The 19,167-nt window shown below is 34.4% G+C and overlaps 2 protein-coding genes across 3 annotated transcripts in view; one reads left to right on the forward strand and one right to left on the reverse strand.

The window, feature by feature from the left end:
• The window catches only part of gabbr1a (gamma-aminobutyric acid (GABA) B receptor, 1a), a 45,633-nt gene extending 36,941 nt beyond the window's left edge, over positions 1 to 8,692 (forward strand). The window contains exons 19-24 of one of the 2 annotated variants that reach the window (XM_026282150.1): positions 1,492 to 1,599; positions 1,806 to 1,899; positions 2,880 to 3,007; positions 5,770 to 5,898; positions 7,795 to 7,938; positions 8,272 to 8,532. In XM_026282150.1, the coding sequence (XP_026137935.1) occupies positions 1,492 to 1,599; positions 1,806 to 1,899; positions 2,880 to 3,007; positions 5,770 to 5,898; positions 7,795 to 7,938; positions 8,272 to 8,532 (864 nt within the window). Of the gene's footprint in view, positions 1 to 1,491; positions 1,600 to 1,805; positions 1,900 to 2,879; positions 3,008 to 5,769; positions 5,899 to 7,794; positions 7,939 to 8,271 lie in introns of both variants that reach the window. The other variant, XM_026282151.1, reaches the window with a different exon arrangement.
• A 4,798-nt stretch (positions 8,693 to 13,490) lies between these two features.
• On the reverse strand, positions 13,491 to 16,032 carry LOC113114983 (tumor necrosis factor). The gene is made up of 4 exons (XM_026282152.1): positions 15,599 to 16,032; positions 15,423 to 15,483; positions 14,918 to 14,977; positions 13,491 to 14,410 (listed from the first exon to the last, which is right to left on the reverse strand). Exons 1-4 carry the CDS (start codon positions 15,773 to 15,775, stop codon positions 13,974 to 13,976), a joined length of 735 nt encoding a protein of 244 aa, XP_026137937.1. The 5' UTR covers positions 15,776 to 16,032; the 3' UTR covers positions 13,491 to 13,973.
• Positions 16,033 to 19,167: the final 3,135 nt, after the last annotated feature.

A 19,167-nucleotide genomic window follows, 5' to 3' on the forward strand; every position in this document is an offset into this window, starting at 1 on the left:
AGGGAAACCCTAAGACCTCATCAAACGACAACCATATTACCCCAGCTATGGAATATGGATGAATATGGATGAGCATTAAACTTCTTTTACAGAAATCCGACCTTCAGGGGGTTTTATTATTCAAGCGCTCTGCACGACGAATCGAGATGACTTTCAACTCTCCCGATGTCCGTAATGGGGGCAATTTGCCTAAGTGGATCGACAGCACTTGAAGAAAGTTCGGCACTCAGGCAGAATGTGGTGGAAACTGGGGGCTCTTGGGTCATTTGACGCCTTCACGGCGATTAAGGGAGAGAGAGAAAGAGAAAGTGTGCAGTGAGACTCAGTTTGACGGCCTGGAGCGAGCTTGCGGCCATGGATTAATGGATGGAATTGCAACTGAAAATAAGTACACATTTGTAACACATGACTTTCGTCATGTTTGCTGATGATTGGCATTCTGCTTTCCTGTTACCCACCATGCAGTGGAGTAAACACAATTGTTATGGTGTCAGAGCAATTCTGTCATTTACCTTGACAGGAAAATAAACGTGTTATTCAGAACAGCACCTCGAATGCGCTGATTCTTAAGAGTTCTGTCGCTATTTACTCACCCTTGATTGGTTCCAAACCTATATATTTTTACTTTTTTTTACTGTGGAACATAAAAGTAGAACTTATTTGAAGAAACTTTTTAAAGCTCTTGTCATGCAATGACTTTCAAACTCCAAAGAGAACAAATAAATCACCATTAAAGTAGTTCATATGGCTCATATGCTGTAGGTCCTAGCACACTGGGAGTCCAAAATGTTTGCATGCAATTTTTTTTTTTCGTATTCATCATTCTGTTTTATCAGAATGGAGCAAAAACGCAGAAAATCGAACCTGATCTGATTTTTTTTTTCTTTTTATGAAAGAGGAAACTTTCAGAGGCAGTGTGTAAACATGATTGACACAACATGAGGTTATATTTATTTTTTAAACGTATGAAAATTTTGGACTCCATGTGCAAAGACCTTCACAGTAGTTTTGTGCAAAACTGACCAACATTATGTAGTGATCGTTTTCATTGCTGCATGTTTTTGCGTAAATCTGTTTCTTAAAAAAAAAATAAACCTTTTTTTTTTTATATATATATTTTTAAAGAAGTCTCATGTTTACCAAGGCTGCCTTTATTGGATCAGAAATATAGTAAAAACAGTAATGCTGTGAACAATAAGATAATGTCCATTATTAAACCCTCCCACAATCGCCCCATTCATATTAACTCAGTTGAACAGGAGAACAATAAATATAAAATATATTTTAAATTTTAAAGAAAATATATATTTGAAACACATAAATATTCTACAAAACTTTCTTCTTTTGTTTTCCATTCAAATAATGTCTACAACTTCTGTGACCATGCATAAATGTAACTTTTATTCCCCCCTTTAAAAGTATAGCAGTGTCTTGATATTTTGCAACTGTGTATCATTGACTAAAGATTATGGTCTTAATATTTCACCGCAGCATTTGGAGCCGTGGAAGCTGTATGCGACCGTTGCAGTTCTGCTGGCTATTGATGTTCTCTCTCTGCTTATCTGGCAGATCATGGACCCTCTGCACATAACTGTGGAGGTGAGGTGACACTTTATTTTTTCTTGTTGTTTCTGTGATTTTTATGATGTGTTTCCTCAGAGATGCATAGGAAATTTCCGCCGAGCAAGCTCACGGAAGTAGGTGTTAATGGTGAAGGATTGTAGTGCAGTGCTCTGCTGCATTGACCTCAATCTCTGTCCTTTAAAGTGCTCTCGCTCGCTCTCTTGTTTTCTCGCTCTAAGCAGAAGTTCACTAAAGAGGCTCCTAAAGAAGATCTAGATGTGTTGATTCAGCCTCTTCTCGAGCACTGCAGTTCAGAGAAGATGAACACGTGGCTTGGTAAGCATCCAGCACTCACTCACTCTGTCCACAGTCTTTTTAATTAACCCCCTCCCTCCCCCAATAATCCTGAATATTAAAGTTTGTTGTGAAACTCAAGAATATAAATGAATTAAATGATTTATTTATTTTGCATAATTTACTTTAATATTTTCCCCGTGCACTGTGCATTTGACAGCCCTGGTCTATTTTCATTTGGTTGATTTATATATATCTAGGGGTTTAATTATCTATATTTTTGCTTCTCGTTCTAAACTTCAGTAATACAGTCTCTTCTTGGAAATTGACATTAATAATTTGTTATATGCTCAAGAGTTTTTTTCCAGTTCATTCTGTATTCCTCTCACCATTCCACAACTCATTCTTTCCCTCTCTCGTTCTCTCTCTCGCTATCTCTTTCTCACACTTTTCCTCTTGCTCTGAATCCCTATCAGAGCGCTGCAGTGTAAAATTTAATTTTGTGGGTCAGTGCCCAGGTCTGGATCTCATAGCCTGACTCTCTCACTGTACAGGAAGATAATATTACAGAGAGAAAAAAACCTTTCCTGAACCCAAAATGAGATTAAACTCTTAATGTGACTTATTAGTCCCATCTCTGCACTCTCACTTCCTTTATCGTTCTTCCTCTTTTTATTTATTTATTGTTTTTGTATTTTCATTTGTAAAAGAGATTTCTAAAAATGGACATAAAGACAGGACAGAGATCATCTATCTCCTCAAACATGTCATATATCACTTTTTTGATGCTAGACAGATTTTTGTGTCACTCCCAGAACTCCTTGTTTGCGACGTGCATCAGTTGAATATGATCATTTCAAAGAACTGGTTCATATGTCAAAAAAAGCCTAGACTTATAACCATCACTTATATCTCAAGTAGCACAGAAATAGAAAGCATAAAGTTTCCACGTGAGACATTATCTTAAGCCAACCTCACTATAGTGTAAGTAATTTAGACTAATTTACACTTTCTCCCTTCAGGTGTGGTGTACGGCTACAAGGGACTTCTGCTGCTGCTGGGAATCTTTCTGGCCTACGAGACCAAGTCCATTTCCACGGAGAAGATTAATGACCATAGAGCAGTTGGCATGGCCATTTACAATGTATCTGTAAGTCTGACTGCTGGCTGTTTCTATATTCACAGCACATAATGCTCTTATAGTGTAGCCTAACCGTTACTGATAGCCGGGAGAAACACATTTGACTGTTTCATCTAATATATAGCTATAAATATCATATGAATATTATGAATATTGTGCCCTTACAGCCAAAACTATTCAACTATTATATCTTCCCAAGGAGTTTAACTGCCACAATATGTGACTCCACAAAGTATTTCAAACCAGAAAATTGTATGTTTTTTTTTTTCTTGAAGAAAGTGAATACTTCCCCAATGATGCATTACATTGTTCAAAAGTGACAGTGAACTGTGAACTACAAAAGATTTCCATGGAAAATACATGTTGTTCTTTTATCTTTTATTCATTAAAGATTCTTAAAAAATGTATCAGAGTTTCTGCCAAAAAAAAATTAAGCAGTACAATTGTTTTAAACATTAATAATAATAAGAAAAATACATTTCTTGAGCAGCATATTAGAATGTTATGTGACACTGATGAGTGGAGTAATGATATATCACAGGAATAAATTACATTTTATATTTTATTAAAGTAGAAAGCAGCTATTTTAAATTGTAATCATATTTCACAGAATTACTGTTTTTATTGTGTTTTTTATCAAATAAATTCAGCCTTGGTAAACATAACAGACATATTTCAAAAACATTAAAATAAAATAAAATAAAAATAAGCAGACCCCAGACTTTTAAACAGTAGTGTATAAAAGTTTAAGGTTGCTATTTTATTTAGTTTCTTACTCCTTCCAGATTGTAGCGTGACCTTTATGACTTATTAGTAGAGTTATTCATATAAATATGATATTTTGTATGTAAAATTAAATTGCAGAGACTTTTTTATTTTTAATTTATAGCTAGACATTTATTTTGTGTAGTAAGATTATGTATGTATATATATATATATATATATATATATATATATATATATATATATATATATATATATATATAACATATTTATACAATTTATTTTTATATAATTGAAGTATAATTTCAATTAAATTAGTGTATTAAAATGATCTATAACCATAATAAAGTATCACTGTGAAAACAAAATAATAGCTATTGACATAATGCTAATTTTAAGTGTATTTATTTTTGCTAACAACAATGTTCGCCTTTTGTTACTGCCTTTTTTTTTTAGCTGTTTTTGAATGAAGTGTTGATTACTGGCGTTTTGTAATTCGCTCTGAATTGCTCAACTGCTTGCAAACAGTTTGATTCCAGCAATAACTCCAAGTGCTTCGCAGGCTGATTTGCATAATTGCACCCATTTGCTCAAACTCAGACTAAAACATCCTAATGAGGAAACAAGTAACACTTCACTGGTAACGCAAACGCTTTACGTCAGTCCTACAGCTATTTTACGTAAGATCAGATCAGATCAGAATGTTTCTGTCATGTGTCAGGAGTAACATGCCTGCTTTGATGCTACTCCAGGGTTGTTGGGTTGAAAAAAAAAAGGATTTGTTGTCAGTTTTACAGTGATGCAAGATTCAGAAACGAGTCGGTAAAAATGTCACCAGGGAAAGTACAAATCTAATCTATGTACAGCAGAAAAAGTCTATTTTTGTTGAGCTCTCAAACATAACAAGCAGTTTACTGTCCATCAGCCGATGTTTTTGTGATTGGTAGAATAGCACAGAGTAGCTCATATCGCTCCAGTGCTGTTGAGGTCAGAGAGGACATAGACTTGGGCTGCTCTGGAGATTGTCTCGACTCCGGACAGACATGACAGCCAATTCATTGCTCGCAGTTATCTGTCTATAGAGTCATTTTTGGCAGTTGAAGGTAAATAGCACTTATTTTTCTACACGGTTCGCCAGATATGACATCTTCACTCATATAAGAGCTTCATCTCTCTGCCGCGTGCTGCGAGTACTTCGACAAAATGACCTTTTTTTTCATCAGCAGTTATTGCCCTCTTTCTCTTTCATTTCTCTTATAGGGCTTCCTTTTTTCTCCACTATTGTACTTTTATCTCATCACTTTCTCAGTTCTCATTCATGCCGTTTCTGCTCTGTAAGTTTATTTTTTCTCACAGTTAATTTATGCCCTCTAGTGGTGATAATAGTTTGGTACACAAAGGCCTTGTTTAGACAGCTATATATATATATATATATATATATATATATATATATATATATATATATATATATATATATATATAGAAAAATCTAAATGGACTTTTGATTTTTTTTTTTTTTTTACAGATTTGTTTATATATATACATATATATATATATATATATATATATATATATATATATATATATATATATATAAACAAATCTGTAAAAAAAAAAAAAAAAAAATCAAAAGTCCATTTAGATTTTTCTTTTGCCCAAATAGCAAAACAAACACATGAAATCTGATTTTAACAAACCCGATCAAGACCACGTCTTTTTTTTTTTTTTTTATCACCTGCAAAATTACTAAAGCAGTTAAATCTTCACATTAATAATGTTGTTCTCTCTTTAGTAATTTTATGTGCTTTTTGTTAATATTACTTTTTAGGCTTAATTTATTTTAATTAATTAATTATTTATTTCTTAAACTTAATTCAGTTAGATGCTAAGCAACATTTCTATCTTTAATTTAATTTCTTAAGTGAGTCTTTACAATCTGGTCTAAGTTACATCTTCACGTAATAGCTTTGCATTTTTAGTTATATCATCACAGTTATAGATTCACATTATTAACGTTTTTCTCTCTCTTATGTTTATTCTGTCTCCAGGTGCTGTGCATGATTACTGCTCCGGTGACCATGATCCTCTCCTCTCAGCAGGATGCTTCATTTGCATTCGCCTCCCTGGCCATCATCTTCTCTGTCTACATCACCCTCGTGGTGCTCTTTGTGCCCAAGGTACGAGCACTCAAATAATCCCCTGCTTCATATCACTTCCACATTCATGTTGGTTTGTCTTTATGGCAGACACCGATGTATCGTTTTGTCTGATTTCGGTTCTTTCCCATGCTGCAGTTTCGTTTTTTGTCACTGCATAAGTGGGTTAGGTTTATGTGTTGATTTCAGTATCGCTTGATTTTCTTGTATCGCTCTGTGGCAGTGTTATATTATTATCATTTTTAATTGAATAATTGTGTCGGTTGTGTAGCCAACTTCACATGTTTAGTCTCTACCACTGTTTTATTTGGTTATTTTTGCTATATTCATTTAAATTAATTGTACTGCTAATTTGTTAAAGGTTGATTTAGTCATTTGTTATGTTTAATCCTATTATTCATTATAAAAAACCACACACAAAGTTCAGTTCCCTAATTCTATCATTGTTCAAACTCTGTTCAAATTTCCTTTAGTTGTTTTCTTTGTTGATGTGTTTGAACAGTTTCCTAATATTGATTGAGGTAACTGGATGTATTGTGTCAGTTAATGTTAATGTGTGTATGTTTGTTGTGATTATTATTGTTATTAGAGGTTAAGCTGTTAAAGTGCTATTTGATTGTTTACCCTTAACTAGTGTTTGGTGGAGGCTACATGACTGTATCTACAGTAGGCCCCATCCCAAATTAAACACTTCATGTGCACCTGCGGTCTTATGGACTTACGATGACCGGCGCGTGTGCGTGTCCGTTAAGTTCATTAGACCGCAGAGCATCCCATTTATCATTGTAGCATTCAGAAGGGTGCTCATGAGCGGTCATTATGCGCCCTCGATCCTGCACTGGTGCAAACTCCGCAGCAGACTTCTACACGACTGTCAAAGAGGCATTACGTCACGAAAGTGCAAACTCAGAGAAAGACCTCGAGGGTTTAGGATACAATTTGGGACAGGGTTCTAGAGGTTGTTGGTGCTACATGGCCAGTCTGTGGTTCACCTGGGGGTGACTAGTTTACCAAATAAGCCAGTCTTACTTAAGTTAGTTTGACATATTATCAGTTGATTTGGTTCATAATAAGTCAGACTAACTGAAATAAGCCTGGCTTATTGGGTAAACTTGTTTCATGAAACAGGCCCCAGGGCAGATTCCAGTTCTTCTTTTGGTTTTGTTTTGTTGCTTTGTTAGCAGGGGAAACTTATTCTTTGTAGGCCTGTTTCATTTCAGTTATTTCTCTTTATGCTGAGTTGACTTTGTTTGGACCATGTTAGACTGGATTGATGGGATTGATTATCATTATTTATTTATTTTATTTTATGGAAGAATAAATCATCCAATTTTGCCCAGAACTGTCCTGCTGGTTCTTGGCCACCAACGCAATTATGATTGATTCATATTGAATATTGTTTGTGTTTTTTAATTGTAAGTTTTTTTTTTTTTTTTTTTTTTTTTAGTTTTCAGTTTTAATTTTTTTTTGTATGTGTGTGTGTGTATGTTTTTAGCAATTGTGTGTGTTTTTGCTCTTTTTTTTATAGTAATATTTTAATTTATTTATTTATTTTAGATCCATGTAATATTTCTATTTAATTTGATTCTAATTCATTTAATTAGTTTTGTTAGTTATAATAACCCTGCTTTGCGGACTCTTCTCATTTAAGTTAAATAATATCTTGAATCAGTATTTCAAGTCCATGTATTTATTTATCAGCCCAGTAGCCATGTAATAAGCTAGATAATGTACAAAAACAGAACTTTATCACTGAATAAACCCTTCAGGGGGATTTATTTTGCGACTGGCTGTCTGTAAATGATATTTTACTTATTCCCTGCATCACCCATATGAACTATTGATTTCACTGACATTTCATAAACTCAGCGAACGCTCCCTGCAGCGGCTCATAGATATTAACGGTTGTTTCTGCAGATACGCCGTTTGATCACTCGTGGCGAGTGGCAGTCGGAGCAGCAGGAAACGCTGAAAACCGGCTCATCCACCAACAACAATGACGAGGAGAAGTCAAGACAGCTGGAGCGCGAGAACAGGGAACTCCAGAAGATCATTCAAGAGGCATTTTCTTCTTCTCCTCACGTGCACACAGCTTGCAGCCTAATTAACACCATAACAGAGTAACAAATGAACACATGGAATGGAATCCCAGAAGGATAGAATTAATGATTGAAATAATCTCCTACTCGTCCTTGTCTCTGACCTTCTGATTTCTTCATTCATTAAGGAATATGCTTTATATATGCTTTATATATACATGCTACAGGAAATGTGGAAATCATTTACTCAGCCTCATGTGGTCCCATGCAGTGTGACTTGCTTTCTTCTGTGGAACAAAAATGGAGAAGTTAAGCAGATATTTAAATATTAATACTATTATTTTTGTGTGTGCAGAAGGAAGAAAGAGTGACGGAGCTGCGGAATCAGCTTGCAGAACGGCAGGCCTTGCGCTCTCGCAGACGCCCGTCTGTCCCGAATCAGAACCAGAACCACAGCGTCCCGTCGTCTCATGCCGAACCCCCCAGCTACTGCCCTGCAACAGACAAACAGTCCCTGCCTCCATCCTTCTCCAATTCTTCCAACCTGTACCAGGGTGAGGGCAAACTGAGCCGAAACAACTGCCACAACAGCCGCCTGCCCCTGCTGTACAAATGAGTCCGGGCTGGTGGGATCTCAAGAAGTCAAAGTAAAGTTGCGTCTGTAGTTTATGTACTTTATTTTGAATTCAATGTGTTTTTAACTCCACTTTTGGAATCCTGACCCTGACTTCCTAATTGTTCACTTTTGATAACTGCATCTCAGTTATAAAAGCACATTATTTTTTATTTTGTAATCCACTTTCTGCTCCAAATACTCTACTATTCAACGGTTTGAGGTCAGTAAGATTTTTTTTTTTAAGTGTTTGAAAGAAATCACTCACCAAGGCTGCATTTATTTGACAATAATGTTGTGAAATATTATTACAGTTTAAAATAACTGTTTCTATTTTTATATATTTTAAAATGTAATGTATTCCTTTGATGAAAAGCTGAATTTTCAGCATCATTACCCCAGTGTTCAGTGTCACATGATCTTTCAGAAATCATTCTAATATGCAGTTTTGCAAGAAATATTGATTATTATTATCATCAGTGGTGAAGACAGTTGTGCTGCTCATTAGTTTCGTGGAAACCATGATACTGTACATTTTACAGGATTCTTTGATGAATAGAAAGATCAAAAGAACAGCTTTTTTTATCCTTTGTGACATTATAAACATATTTACTGTCACTTTTATTCAATTTAATGCATCCTTGTTGAATCAATAAAAATAATAAATAAATAAAAAACCTTACTCACCCCAAACTTTTGAATGTTAGTGTATAAGGAAAAAACAAATATGTTGCACAGTCATTGAGTGCGGTGCTTTCAGACAATAAAAAACAGTGATGTCAGGAAATAGTAATCAAACCTTCTGAATAGCACAAATAATAATTTCTTATGGACTTGTCCTTTAGGTTATGTTGAGGCATTTGCAATGAAAGGAGGATTTAAAAGCAAAAATATGAAGATAAATCTGTTGAACCGTGTGTATTATTAGAGCTATAAAGTTGTTTAAAAAGTAATTTTACAGGATTGTTTTTGGTGTTTCTCTGTGATAGCATCAGTTAATTATACTAAAATCATGTAAACATGCATATCATGTGAATTTACTTTTGAAGCAGTGAGAATTTAAAATCAGCAGTCAAATGGAAATTTCAATGTAAAAATCCGTTAAAAATTTTAACTTGAAATGTTTAATAATAATTTCATAACAGAATTAATTAACAACCAATTAATAGAACTAAGTTTCACACCATGGGCCCTATTTTAACGATCTAAATGCAAAGCGTAAAGCGCACGGCGCAGGTACACTCAGGGCCTGTCCAAATCCACTTTTGCTATTTTAATGACTCAAAAACGGTCCTATGATAGGGCCCTATATGTTAATTAGTTTTTGATAATCCAATACTTTTATAAATACTTTTATTTCATTGTGAACTGCTTTAAATGTTTAAGCCCATTCACTTCCATTGGAAATGCCTCACTATAAGCCAAGCCTTCTTTGTTTTAGAGAAAAAGAGTGTTAACGTAAAGGCCAGATTGACTGCTGTCTAAATGTTAGAGAGCGACTTGAATCAGGTTTGTCCTCTGTCATTATTGTGCCCTTGACCGTTGCACTAAAATCGGAGTTCTTCAACGGGAACTGATTGTTTTTGCAATTGGTACTCCGTAAATCCCTTCGGATAAAGCGTCTTTTAAACATTAGGACAGGGGTGTTTAGGAAGGATTGTGTGGGTGCTAGAGCCAGACCTGCTCAAACGTGTCTCCGTGCTTCACTTAGCATCTGACGAGACTGTCACTTTAATGGGACAGACCTGGCATTGCACAAGCAGACGGTATCAGATGAATTGTTCTCTCTCTCTCATCCAGTTCACAAAGGAAATGAGACAAGGTTTTAGCCGAACCTGTGATTTACTTACTCCTAAAGGTATTTGACCCGAGTCTGGTCGATACTCTATTTTCCTCGTATGCTTTTTCTCCTTTAATCCCCACGGCCGTGTGCCAGGGTGCTTTAATGGCTTTTCTGTCCTTGTCTCAACCTCTCCGACTCCCGTTTTTTACAACAGTAGTAGTAGAAGTGAAGCGGAGTGAAATGGAAAAGAATAATGTGTTTTGGTCTGGACTGTACAAAACAAGCATCGGTTTGTTTTTTCCTCTTATTATCATACAGATTTGATGCAAGATTCTTCTGATGGGATCATGTCTAAAGGCTTATTTGTTTGTCAAATCATCTGTGATGTTTGTGATATGTGTGTTACGTCACAGTGTGAGTAAAAAAACAAGCACAGGCCTCTTAAACAGCTTCTTTAGCTTTTGCACTTCGGGGCCAAATTTATCAAACAAACACAACATTGTATGATGATTTTTAATTAATGCATTTTATTTTATTTTTATTTTTTTTTGAGAGCACTCTGTCTAAATTGTTGATTTTCTTTACCAAATTCAAGACCAGTACTTTGTCTGTGCAATATATATTTATTTACTTGAGGTAATTTATTATTTAATTGTGTATCATATATTAATAGTTAAAAATTATTTTAAGCCTCTTATGAGCGACAGTAGACAGTATTGCGCTGTTCACAAATGTCTTTCTTCATATTATACATTTCTTTCCACCAAATTCAAGGCCATTGCTTGGTCTGTGCAGTATTTTTATTTATATATTTATTTATTTATTGTTGTTATTTTTAGTTAATTTATTGTTTGTTTGTTTTTTGGTGTTGGTTAAAACTTTATTTTATGCCTCTTTCGTAAACAAATGAGTGCTCTTCAAATCGTTTATATGCATTTTAAGAATGATATCACACTTTATGTAAAATTTCAAAATGATATTTATGACCATTCTTTAACATCTAAACTGTCATGCTTGGAGACTTTCCCAATTATATATCACCTCATAAACACTGTCATGGTGGCAGAAATCATAGAAACTATAACCATTAAACTAGATCTATACAATTTTATTGACTCTCTCCTCTTGTATTTTAATTTATTATTATTATTATAACAAGTAGAGTCAATGCTTAAACTTTTGTACCTGTGGACAATCTCTATGTATATTTAGCATTATTGCAATATTACAGTGGTATAACATTAATTTCCTATGGTAAGACAATCACGTAATACTTGTTTACACAATATTTGGGGATTTTAATTTAAGTGGTGCATTGCTGCATGTTTCATTCTTGTATAAAAACTGCTCATGTATAATCTAACTAAGATAAAAGAAGCAATGATTCACAGTTGGTGACTGGACAGCTAGGCATAGTATAACACATTGTTTTCCCTCTATATGTCAACATTCTAGTAATGTAGCTCAGGGTGTGACTGTATACTGTAACACTTGACACATGGTAAAGGTACAATCTGTAATTTCTGAAACAGTGCCTTCTGAATGGATGGGAGGGGTTCTTTGGAAACATCTGTGTGGAGTCACTGCTGACGTACATGGGAGGGTGTTTATTCTGAGGCATTTCTTTATCTAAAGGCTCTAAAGTTGCAGCAGTTATGGATTTTCCTTGAACTGTTTAATTGTCAGGTGTGTGCACTGTACCACGAGGAATTTATTTTGATACTACCAATCATCAAAAAGCAATGTAACGAATTCCCTTGTAATTTTTCAACTGACAAAAACTGTATCTATGTTAAGCTTCTGTAAAATTTATCTAAATATGCAAACTTTCTGGATGTCAACATTCAATAAACTCATTATTTTGCACTGAGAGTGCAGCCGGGATTGTTTATGATCGAGTAACAGTCTCAAGATCTGATGCAAGGCATGTACCACATTATTTTTTTTAAATATATGTGTGTGTGTGTGTTTAATCTATATATATATATATATATATATATATATATATATATATATATATATATATATATATATATATATATATATATATATAAATATATATATATGTATATGTATATATATATATATGTATATGTATATGTATATATATATATATATATATATATATATATATATATATATATATATATAAAACACACACACATATATTTTAAAAATAATGTGGTTTTATAAAACATTTAAACACTGTTTTTTATTTTTATTTATATTATAAATTAAATAACTAAATATATATTTTGAAAATATATAGTATGTATAATACACACACAGTAAATACAATATATATGTACAACATTTTTGTATTTATTTTATACGGTATATTTGTATTTTTATTTGTTTTTAAATACAGGTACAAAATATGAATTTTGTGTTTTATGTATATATATATATATATATATATATATATATATATATATATATATATATATATATATATATATATATATATATATATATATATATATATATATATATATATATATATAAAACTTGTTGGTTGTTTAAAACATTTAAACAGTGCAAACTATGTTAAAAGTTAATCAGAAATGCATGCAGTTGATACAAAAAAGCTCATAAACGTGGTGCACCTCAATATATATATATATATATATATATATATATATATATATATATATATATATATATATATATATATATATATATATATATATATATATATATATATATATATATATATAACTGTAAGGGCATCTAACCTGTTTATTTTACATTTTTAATTAAAGAAAAATGGTGTTTCTGACAAAAATATTGGTATCTGTCCAGTAGGGGGCCTTTTAGATTAAAGCACCTCCCGGAATTCACAGATACACTGTTGCATTTAACTGTACGATCTCACTCTTCACAAGTGTAACCAAAAGAGTGATGCAATTCTGTTAATTCAGAGCCCTGGGTTTTTGTTCAAATCATACCTGCATGAAAGCAGTGAACGTTCGTGAGGGAAACAAGCCGTGACCTCATTTCTAACAAATAAAAGGAAGTTGGACTTTAGGAAATTAAAGAACCACTAGTCACGTATTGGAATGCAAAAATCCCCCAGTGTTCACATGACCTGTCACAAGCTGCTGCTGCTGCTGCTTTTTGATTGCTGTTAGGAATGAGACTAGTGCATTAAAGTAATACTTAACATTTATTCCAAATAAAAATGTCAGAATCACAGGATGAGTGTCAAAAACAATTTCAATACATTCATTTTCACACAGTATAGCATACATAATAGTTAATAAATATATATAAATAGGACATAAAAAATAAAATACATTAAATACGCTCAAAAGTTATAAATAAGTCAATATACCAGAAATACCATTGTTCTTTTGAACTTCTAGATTCCTTACTATTTCTACAACGAAACACGTAAGATAATAAACATCATATTAGCTTAAAATAATTTTAGGAGTTGTAGTGCCCTTGGTATAGCGCTCATGACTGAGTACATAGTACACAGTGCACGGCTCTCACTGCATCTGATATTTTTTAGAACCAAAACATTATGTTACAATGCAATAAGGACTCAGCATTAGTCAAACTACTTTAAAGCGAATGCCCTGAGAACATACTTTGGAAGTTTTAACGTAAAACAAAAGTCTTCATACCGTGCCACGCAACTCACGTGGCTAACAAATTACAGGGCAAACACTCCAAAGAAAGTTTTGGCATAATCTTCTTCGACGTCGCTCTTGCGGCTGGTTCTGGTCTCCAGCTTGTCGCCCTCCATGAGCTTAAAGACGGCACCCAGGTAGATGGTGCTGTACGTGGTCTTCCCATCATCTTTTGACTGGCATACAGAGTGGGCCGAATTCTGCAGAGGCTTCCACTGTTCCACCGCATCCGTATAACGCCAGATGCTGTGGCTCAGGAATTTCAGAGCGTCATTGTCTTCATTGTTTTCGTCCAATTTGCACTGTATGGCATAGGACACTTGGCTGTATACAAAGTAAAGGCCGTCGGCGGGAATGTGAATCTTATTGTCGTCCAGCTTGAGGCCGCCCTGTTCAAACGACTGATCCACGCCGCTGACCCACTTCAGAGAATGTGATTTCGGGTCGCTGTTATGCTCACCTGCAAACACAGAAGATAAATGTGTGAGAAGATGACCACAGGCACTTCGAAGTGTTAGAACGGTAACAATGTAATGCAAACTCATTCCTATGAAACCTAACTGAATTGAATGCATATAATCCTACAATTGGAGGTCATAAAATAGCAGAAATGAACCTGTTTCCAATTTGGGTTTTTGGGTTAAAGATCACAGTCTTTATCTTCGGTAGAGCATGTGATAAAGTAAGTTTACTGGAGTCTCCCCACCTCTTGCCGCCCACAGAGAGTAAATGTTTTACTGTATTGAATTACGTTCTACTACAGTGGGAAATCCACATTAGTTCATGTTCAATGATAAAAGCAGCTCTGTGCCAACAAGCGCCTTTTTGAGAATCGTATTTTTTTGAGAATCTGATAAGATGAACTTGGCAAAGAATACCGAACTCAGTCTTTTGAAATGAGATAACCTATATGACGAATATGAACCCGGTGCACAGAGAAAAGTCAAAGATGCAATCTGAGACTCACCATGTAAATGAATGGCTGCTTTTGTTTTCTCAGCAATCTGCTTCAGCATTCTTTCTTGCTCTGTGGAAAAGAGGATTGGAGTCAGTTTCACAGTTTGCTTCAGTTGCCAATAATGATTAAATGAATGTTTAGAAACTAGAAAAGCAAGAGTTGGATTTAAAATCCAAACATTTTCATGGCTATCCGTAACTGTTTTACATTTTGTATAAATTGATAGAGTTTCAATTAACCATTTTTGTAAAATCGGCTTACTCCCCTTTGACCCCTAGGTTTTGGGGTTAGGAGAAGACCGCCACGCTTATTTTTCTAAAATCTTACATTTACATACAATATTTGATTGTAAATTATTTTCACTCCGAAATTGCAAATGTAATAATAATGTTGACAGCCTAAAAAATTGCCAGCTTGTAAAATAGTTACGTTTTCTCACGAGTCTGGGTTGAAAACCTAAATTTGAGATTTGAAAAGTGCTAACAAAGACGGGATGCTGGGAATATTTTTTTACCTGATTGTGGTGGGCTGATTTGTTTCTCCGAAAAAATTTGAATTTCTTTTTGGTCCTCTTTCTGTAAAAAAAAAAAGACAATGCAAATTTTTATTATCAAAGGCTCACTTCAAATTAGGTTGCACTGTTATGTACTTGAATGATATAATCGTCCTACACTAAAGTTTCAGTCTTACCGTTAAATGCCAGGCGAAGAAAACAGCCGCCACCGCACAGAGGGCGAGAAAAGCGACAGCAGCAACTGTCTTCCATATCCAGCTTCTGGAGGACTTCAGCGGTAAGGGTACCACTGTTGTCTGATAAACTCCTCCTGCGCCGGCTTCCAGATCTATTGTTGTTTCGTATTGCACCATGCTGTTAGTTCTCTGAGATGTGTTCCTTATTGAGTGAGCTTTTGAACTGAAGTTATCTGCTTGCTAAACAGTCTGTGTGTATATATACATTTACTACAAATGGGGAAACTCCAGTGATGTCAGCTAGCTTGAGGAACAGAGGTAGGTTAGAAAAGGGAAAAACACCCTCAGCTCTCAAACACCAACTTTCCACCCACACACACATACTTACCTCCAGACAGCACTCACACATACACACCCTCACACTTTGTGTGCCAAATAGTAGCATAACACATCCTCTTTACACTTACATGCTTACATTAAAATTATGCCTGATGTTTATTGTGTGGGTCACTTGATAAGTTTATTGAATCTTATGCTGCATTTGTATCATGCTCAAGATCATAAGTTAACTTAATGTAGTTTTAAATTATAAACCACATGAAATATTGATTTGTTTAAATATATGTATTCATAATAGGATTCACGTGGTCTGATAAGCACATTCATCAATGGCTTTTTAAAGAAGGTTAAGCATTCCTTATTGTGTTTTTGTTTTTTAAATGTAATGTAAGTACATTATTTGATTAGTAAATAAGCAATTTCATAATCTCCTCTGATTTCGCAATAAAACCCGACGAACCAGCTCCAGCTCCATGTGGTTGATGTTAATATGCCACAGGCACTTTCAGTTTCAGGTTGGTGATGTAATAACAGCCTATCCAACTCGCCCAACAACACACAGCTGACTTACTTCCTTTTGGGAGATTCCATGCCCTGAAATTCTTTTGGCCTTTTCAGTCTTGTTTTTGATTTCTCTCTCCTTTTCTCTCTCTCTCTCTCTCTCTCTCTCTTTCTCTCTCTGACATGATCTCACGTTCACTTTCTATGTCAGAAGCTACTGCTGGTTTGTTATTGAAATGGAAGCGTTTTAATGATTTTTTTTTCAGCATTCATAAAAACTGTCTGATGCAAGATAAGAGGCAAGAATTACATTTAGTACCATTTTGCAATAGGACTGATAAGAATTTTGTTTGTGGTTTCTTAAAAACCCCATGAAATGTGAGATTGTTTCTTCTTCTTCTTCTTCTTCTTTTTAAGCATGCCACAACATTCCCTACAAGAAAAGAAAAAAAGAAGAACACAGCACAAATAAAATGTGCAAAGTACTTCAAGTAAATAAATCTTCCTTAAGTTAAAAAATTTTAAAATCCTGATCGTTTGTGCCACTTTTGGATTTCTGGTGCAGCTGGAAAAAACTTTGTAGTATGCTATGGGATAAGACACCTTAAGTGGAGTCGGAAATGTTGTAATTGGGAGCTCCAAGCATGGATGACCAGGTAAAGTCATAATTTACAAAAGGGAAACTCGGTTGCAATGCTATCTCACGACCAATTCGTACGTATTTTACGAGGTGGCTTATTCGTACGAATTTGTACGACCTCACTCGTACGATTTTATACGATCCCAGTGATCGTTAGGTTTAGGGGCGGGGTTAGGTGTAGGTCATTCGTACAAATTCATACGAATTGTGCAAATCGTAAAATACGATTTGGCAACAATCATATGAATTTGTACGAGTGTGGTCGTACGAATTCGTACGAATAAGCCAACTTGTGAAAAATGTACGAATTGCCGTGAGATCGGGTTGGAAACTCAGAATTATACATGATAGAGAGCTTGAAGCCTTGTGTCAATTTTAAACTCTGGGTTCGACAATATCAGTAAATGGAAACAAGGTTAATCACTGAAATTTTACTGTTTGCGTGAAGCCCAACAAAAACATTTTTTTCTAATGATAATAAGTGATAGAAATAAATATTTTCATCATTTTGAATTCAGATTCAATTATTTTGTTCACAGTATCATTTGTTTCTTTTATTTAGGATACTCATGTTTTATATTCTGAAGCATATCGCCTTTTCATACAGGCCTAGCCTATTCAATTTGATTTTCTCAGCAGGCATATTTAGTGTTTATGATACTTTACGACCACTTTATGTGATTCCATAGAGTATTGGAGTTGCTACTTTCTTAACAAATATATTAATTGTCATTAATTTCTCTTCCCGCGGTATGCTGCCCTGAAGATCATCTGTAACCAAAGATGGCGACCTCCGAACTCACTCGTCACTCGCAAATAAGAAAACCACGTCCAGGAGCAGCTTCGATGGATATAACTGGTTCTAACAGGAGTTTAAAACTCATATGCCTGTCTCTATAAGTTACTGAAACTAGACAAAAACACACAACAGACAAGTAGGTTGTGAGTTCTGAAAACGTATGGGTGTAGAACTGTCTGTAAACGTAACAGTATTAACTGTAAAGACTGTAAGTTTTGAAATGGAATACTTGACCGAATTTTAAAGGAAATCTAAAACACGGTTTGCGTTTTGTATATCATATTTGATCAATCAAATTTTATGGGGAACATATTATGACACGTGTATGGTGCAATTTGAGGAAAGACACACTTTTTATTCAGAGGCCCAAACTCGGCAAAAATTATTTATGTGCAAATATTGTAAGTAAAATGACCAAAAGGTAACATTTTGATTGCTTGTGATGTAAATCAATAAGTTTTTAAAGATGAAAAAAACTGATTACATAAAAAACACAAATATTAGGCCTATAGTTGTACCTCTACATTTCCCAATAATATTAGAATTACACTAAAATGCCTTTTACTTGCTAAAAAAAGGACTGCTAAATATAGGGCAGAAGGCACGTAGAAGATTGTTCAACAGGTTTTCAAGCAAATTTTGATCGTATTCAAAATTCAGAGGCCTAAGAAACTCATGCATCAAATATAATATTGTTTAGGGTTAAGCATTCATATACAATACTGGCAACTGTTTTCTGCTTCTGTGTCAACGTGGAACTGACAGCTGTAAAATGAAAAATATGACCTAGACCAGAAATTGATATATTTATATTAGATCTTATTCTTATTTTCTATATTAATGTTGTTATTATTTTTACATGTGTTAAACGTGTTTTAAAAACTATTGCAGTGCTGGTTCCAGTCATGTCTATTTACATCTTTAGTGGTTCTAATGAACTATTCTATAATGATATAGGGTGTTAATGTGGTTTATGCTGTCCTGCTGTCTTAAATTGTCTGTGTGACAGTGCCATAATGGGTAAATTTAATTTCCATCTTCTCTAATGGCTGAGAAAGGAAATGAAGTATGAGGCCACAGTAGTCTGATATCACTTTATCTCGCTTTCCCCTTCCGCGTAAACTTCAACCAAACCCTAAAGAATGTGTGTTAACTCCTTCCTCTCTTAATCATAGTATCTTGATTGTTAGATGAGAGTGAGTCATCCCATTCATGCTGCGTTTTGCCGTGTTTTGAAATAATTGCTGCAATAATAGCAGGTTTTTATGTGCAACATGGGAGGATTGCACC

The sequence above is a fragment of the Carassius auratus genome, chromosome 15 (assembly GCF_003368295.1).
Source record: "Carassius auratus strain Wakin chromosome 15, ASM336829v1, whole genome shotgun sequence".
Classification (NCBI taxonomy): Eukaryota; Metazoa; Chordata; class Actinopteri; order Cypriniformes; family Cyprinidae; genus Carassius; species Carassius auratus.

What these genes read in the sequence shown, in the direction of transcription:
- LOC113114983 (XM_026282152.1), bottom strand. Translation starts at nt 15,775, where the DNA reads ATGGTGCAATACGAAACAACAATAGATCTGGAAGCCGGCGCAGGAGGA. An exon ending in TCTTCGCCTGGCATTTAACG is followed by an intron (nt 15,484 to 15,598) that starts GTAAGACTGAAA and finishes TTTTTTTTACAG; the next exon opens with AAAGAGGACCAAAAAGAAAT. An exon ending in AGCAGCCATTCATTTACATG is followed by an intron (nt 14,411 to 14,917) that starts GTGAGTCTCAGA and finishes CTGTGTTTGCAG; the next exon opens with GTGAGCATAACAGCGACCCG.